The sequence below is a fragment of the Barbus barbus genome (assembly GCF_936440315.1).
Source record: "Barbus barbus genome assembly, chromosome: 5".
Lineage (NCBI taxonomy): Eukaryota > Metazoa > Chordata > Actinopteri > Cypriniformes > Cyprinidae > Barbus > Barbus barbus.
This window is the reverse complement of record NC_136733.1, coordinates 9,886,514-9,892,592: the sequence shown is the minus strand read 5'-3', so window position 1 is coordinate 9,892,592 and position 6,079 is coordinate 9,886,514. Positions and strand designations below refer to the sequence as shown.

General features: G+C 34.3%; 1 protein-coding gene across 1 annotated transcript; it reads left to right on the top strand.

Annotated features, from left to right (window-relative positions):
• Window positions 1–3,648: 3,648 nt before the first annotated feature.
• On the top strand, window positions 3,649–4,973 carry LOC306869852 (homeobox protein SEBOX-like; the record flags this gene model as incomplete). Its single annotated transcript, XM_079416778.1, has 3 exons — window positions 3,649–3,748; window positions 4,033–4,220; window positions 4,317–4,973. The coding sequence occupies 3 exons, from the start codon at window positions 3,649–3,651 to the stop codon at window positions 4,971–4,973; spliced, it is 945 nt and encodes a 314-aa protein (XP_079272904.1).
• Between the last annotated feature and the right edge of the window lie 1,106 nt (window positions 4,974–6,079).

The following is a 6,079-nucleotide window of genomic DNA, read 5'->3' as shown; positions in this document are numbered from 1 at the left end:
CCGCCAGGCGTCTATGACGTAATTACGCGAGGGCGTAACATTTTCAACTTGTGTAGGGTGACAAGAAAATGGTTGTTACATACAAAACTTCACATAAATGTTACTCTTGTGACAGCACACTTTATATTAAATATAGAGGGAAAGTGACGATTGAACATGTTTTTGTGAAGGTGTTTGTCAAAATATTTGGAACCTACCTACTTATGTACCTCTCAGGGGGGAAATCTGAATTTGTATAAAAACTTTTAATCATTTTTCTTTATTACAAGTTACAACAAAAACTTTTAAATTCAGTTTGCTCTTGGTATATGCATAAATGCCAATTTTGAGGTATACTGTCAATCCTTTTGATAGACTATATGACCACAATGGACACAAAAAAATAAATAAATATATATATATAAATGTCAAAAAACTGCGTTTAATGGTTAGCCTCATATAAATGTTTTCCTCTAGCTTTTGTATTATTTATTTATTTCTGTTGCTCTTATTGTAGGCCTACATGTTGGTGTATTATTGTAACAAATAATAATGTACTTTACTATACTGTCCTTACAAGCTTTTACAGAGGCACAATCGAGAGTATTTTGACCAGTAGCCTCACAGTCTGGTTTAGTAGCTGTCTGGCTGCAGACACGAAGTCTATCCAGAGACTGTTAACCCTTCTACCTTCTGGCCAACGCTATCAAAGTAAGCTCAATTCACATTGACAGATATACTGGTTGCTGGATGGACTGATTGATTAATTTATGGTATTCTTCCCTATGCTGCAACCTGATGGACTGCTGTTGTATATGTACAGATTGGTTGAATCATATATGTTGTTTCTTCTGTTCTGACATTTATGAGCAGTATTGATTATAAGACTCATCATATGCAATACACCCATTTGTGCACTACCTTAAGATGTATAGTAATATATATAATGTTATTTGTTTGTCGTGATGTGTATTATGTTTATTTAATGTTGGTTTTGTTATTTATTTTTTTGCAATATTACACACATTGAGCATTGGACCCGGAGAAACACAATTTTGTTCTGCTGGACACTTGTTGTAAGGCTAGAATGACAATAAAGTACTTGAACTTGAATGGAAGTTGATTTTGGCATAAATAAAAAAGTTTGTAGGGTGGTATGGCTGTCCTGCTTTTGCACCTTTTATTTTGTTCTGTAACTTTATGTGAACTACTATTATTAATATAGCCTATAATGATGATTATAAATTATTTGATAAGAGGTCATTGCACAACCAGAGGGGAAAGAGATAACTGATAACGAAGAAACGAGAGGAGAGATAGCATTATGCCCTGAAAGAACCTTATGACAAGACCATAAGAAAAGTAAAAGAGAGGCATGTCAATATAACCCCAGCGACCCTGTGTGGCCACTGGTGAAACAAACATTCCAGCAAATCCAGTAACCAAATGCTCTTCTCATCTCCCTACAGTTTAATTGTTTTCTCAAATGTGATCATAATTGTCAAAATTCTGTGAGTATGATTACACAAATTACTGCCACAGAATAACATATTTGTACAATACGCTTTTTTTTATTCCTCATACACAAAAAAAAGAATAATAATTTCGCTCCCATTGTTTTTCCCATATAGAGCAGCACATACAGGAGAAAATGTTTTAGTTTGAACAAAGGTTAGGCTACACCAGGAACAAAAATAGCCTATTCACATAAACTTAAACAGAACAGAAATAAATTAGAAAAATAAAATTATTTAGCATTTCTGTTAGATGTTATTAGAACATAAAAGACTACAATTGGAACTCACTAAAAATAATTAAAATTTATTATAGTCATAAGTAAATGTGTAGACATGGTTTGATATTCTATTGTAATTTTATAATTCAGGTGTGTTATATAATTCAAGTGTGGTTTAAGTATTAAATAATTTTCTTCTGTAAAAAAAAAAAAAAATATATATATATATATATATATATATATATATATATATATATATATATATATATATATATATATAAAACAGACAATATACCCTTATAGAAAAAAAAAACAGTAAAGAGAGAAGAAACAACCAGAACGCAACGTTGAATGTATGAAGTGTTAAACAAAAACAAACACCCCAAAATTAACCAATATGAATGAAATACTGCCAAATTTTTTCGTTTGGCATGTCTTTTTCTCGTCTGAAAAAGGCTTCTGTCTGAGCTGACGTCCTCGTGCGCGTCCCGACTTCTGGTCCTTTATGAATGATATTGTCCTTCAGGCCTATCCGATACAACAATCTCCATGTAAGGTTAATTAAAAAAAAGACATTTAACTATACCTTCCAGGAATCACTGAGAGCTTACAAAACCAGGAAAATACACCTTTCCCCTGTAGCCTATGTGTTCATCTGTGTTAGTGTTTCATGTTTTAGCAGTAGCCTAATAGCCTATACTTGTCGCAGTCAATAGGCTTTTAATAGACGATCAAAGCGTCTGAAATGGCCTATGTGTATTAGGCTATTGGGCTATTTTTTGTGAAGTCTGCCTTGGAATTTAATCAATTATCGGAAAGAGATCATCTTTACCCAATAGGTTGCATATAAGCCTATTATATTAAGGTGGTTAAAAAAGTCTTTCGAGTTTTGACCTGAAAGTGATGGAGCCTCATGCAGACAAAGTTCAAAAACGCACAGATTACTGAAGTAATCTCTGGTTTAGATTACTGTTCATTCGTCGTAGGATACACCGCTCTTAATCCGAACAAGTAATATCATCCTTAGATATTAATATGTCCCTGGATATTACAAAATCGCATCCAGAGAATAGGCAAATACTGTAATATAGATAGATAGATAGATAGATAGATAGATAGATAGATAGATAGATAGATAGATAGATAGATAGATAGATATTAATCAAAATTTAATTGATGAATATAATCGAAACTTTTAGACAAATCCAGCAGAAATCACTTTTTCCTCAATTAGTCCCGGTTTATTGTAGGTAGTTGTTTATCTTCAAAAATTTGAGTGGTCTCTTATTTTGTACGCTGTTTTATATTAGGCAAGGCCTATATAGTGTATTGTTTTATTTAATAGGCCTAGCCTATTTATTATTTCATATTGCTATTGCATAATTATTAAAAATTTTCACTTCGTTTTATTTCTTTTCTTTTATAGAATATTTATATATTCATTTTGTTATGGAAATTTGCATTGAAACAACTTGATCGAACACCTCCAACATTTTCTATGAAAATATCTGCGACAGCCTTTCACGAGAGACAGGAACAGGCAGGTGAAGTGTGTGGTTATTTGCCTGATAAAAGATCTGTGATAGACAGCTGCAGGACGCCCGTCAGACAGAATCTGAATCTCTGCTTTCCTGTCGACGCGGCAGCTATAGGAGATGGCTATACGAAGTTGCCAGACATGTGGGGGGATTACTTTACTGCGGGTGGGGGATCAAAGTTGAAAGCTTTTTATTCTCCTCTGATTTAAGATGTCGCTGTGCCAACGACGACACCTTGAAGGGCGATAGGAGCGCGTGGGTGTGAAAAGGGACGAGTATAAAGTAGGTTGGTTTAAATGAAACATTTCAGTTTTGGATTTGGGGCAGAACTGGAACCTCTGAGAGATTCGGCAGAGAGCGCGCATCACTAAACTTCTATTGTGCAAATTAAGGACTATGGCATTATTTTTTGACCAATCCTTCGATTTGGTTAAAAAAATAAGCGTGGAGACAGAAAGAGATTTTATATTCAACACAAACATGGTCCAGATTACAGGTGAGAACATGTAACCTTTTAACACATAAAATATGTATGTTGGATTGATTTATAATGGAATTCTTATTATTCTTATTATCATTCGTTCTTCTAATTATTTTCGCCTATTTTTAAAGCCTATATTTAAAAAATCGAATCTAAAAAGAACGTTCTATATGCTATAAGAACTTTTACAAAAAAATTAAAAAAAAATTTTTTTTTTCCTATTCTTAAACAGTAGTCGAGACGAAAGTGTGTGTTTTTTTCTGACAACCTTTTTCTAAACAATTGACTTTGATCTTTAGATTCGTTGTGTTCTCCTGAACTCGAAAGAACTTACCACGCTGAGGGGCAAAGAAAAAGAAAGAGGACGATTTTTAGCCGCGCTCAATTGTCAGAATTGGAGCGCGCTTTCATGATTACGCCGTATCCAGACATCACTCTGCGCGAACGACTGGCTGCACTCACACTACTTCCAGAAAGCAAAATTCAGGTAATAAAACTAGAAAATATGTGTATTATTATTATTATTATTACTATTATATTAATTTGTCTTGATTTTAATATTGATTTTAATATTCTTTTGCAGGTGTGGTTCCAAAACAGACGAGCTCGCAGTATGAAAAGCAAGAAGCTGACCGCACCAGTTAGGAGAAGTCCAGGCAGGGAAGTGAGCTCTAACTCTATACCTGCAGCAGCCTTTCCACCGACCCACCTTGATTTAAACCCAGAACAAAATTATGGCGTTCCAGAACAAATAGACAGACCACAAACCAACAGAGGCCTGGGTCACCATCAGCAAAGCCTTAGACAAGCTCTGAGTCCCTGGTCTCAAAATCTTCCGCATCCAACGCTACCCCCGCCAGACATTTCTGCAGACCTGCCTGGAGTTCTACAGTGGGGGAACAGACACTCTGAAACACCTGGAGCTTCATCTTTCTCCACTTGCCCATCAGACAGGTTGGCTCAATATTCATCCCAAAACCAGTCAAGCAGTCACTGGCAGATTAACTGCTTTTCAGCTCACCCTGAAGGTTTTTCTGGACATCAGTTGAAATCTTACTGCACTGCCAGTCAGGCCATATATTCTTCCATGTCTGTGGACCAAGTGATTCCTACACACCAAACCAGTTTGGAGGAAGCACTGCAAAGACAAGCTCTGACACATTACCCTCAGACCTCTTTGGGAGATATCTCTGATCTCATATATAAAGCAGCTGCAGTCACCAATCTGGAAGACTGCTAGTAGGCTAGTTAATAGCCTACACTTTATTTATTGTTACATAAACACTATTGTAAAATATTATCGTTGGGGAACTGACTTATGTGTCTTTAAGGATGTTAATATGTGTTAATTAAACATGTTTCCTCCCTTTTTTTGTTGCTATTTTGATACCTGCTAATGTGAAGCTCTAGTTTGTGTTGTGCAACAAGATTGTGAAAATGTTGCTATTATTGTTATACAGTCTGCCATCTGCAAAAAAAGAGAGTTGTTTCCTTGTCCATTTTGAATTAATTCCATAATTTTGGTTTTGAAGAGTATGTCTTTCTGTAGGTGTGATGGGAAAAGTTTCTTCTGTATTCTCTTTTAATTAAGACGTTCACATGGTGTGCATTGATATTTATGAAATTTAATCTCGTTAATCTATTTATTTACATTCATCTTTAACAAATTAAAGGTGTCTTTGTAATAATAATAAAAAAATGTGTGGTGTTACACTTGTATCTAAAATAATGTATGAATCTGACTAGACTAATTTTTCTTAAGAAAACAAAATAACATTTATTAATAAATTTGTTTGCAAAGTAACTAATACACAAATCAGTTTCAACTAATCTTTTATTCATACATCAAAAACATTGAGGTTTTTATGTAAATATAAGACAATCACATATAATCTAAAATGTGTTGCAGTAGCAGGATACAGAAATTAAATCTAAATTCCACCTCACCACAACAAAAACAAAACCTGGGAATAAACAATAAATGGAAAAACAAAACAATAAATGAAAGATAAAAATTAAAAACCTCAGGGCTCATGTTTTTTCAGCTTATGGGTCTTAGATTACATTTGGATTTGAAGATCCAAACATTATATTACTATCGAAGTAATTATGGTGAAAATAGCAGGGACCTCCCAGGTTTCCACTGACCTACTGGACACTGATCTCTATGTATCATAATCATCTCCACAGCAAAATAATCTTCAAATAAAATATAATAAACTCTCATAATCCGAGTGTCAAATCTACAGTCATACTCTGTTTTGTGTGTCACCTTGTATGTGTGTTCCTGATGTAGCTACATCCTTTAATCCAGGGGAAGATATTGAAGGGATATATGCTTATTTT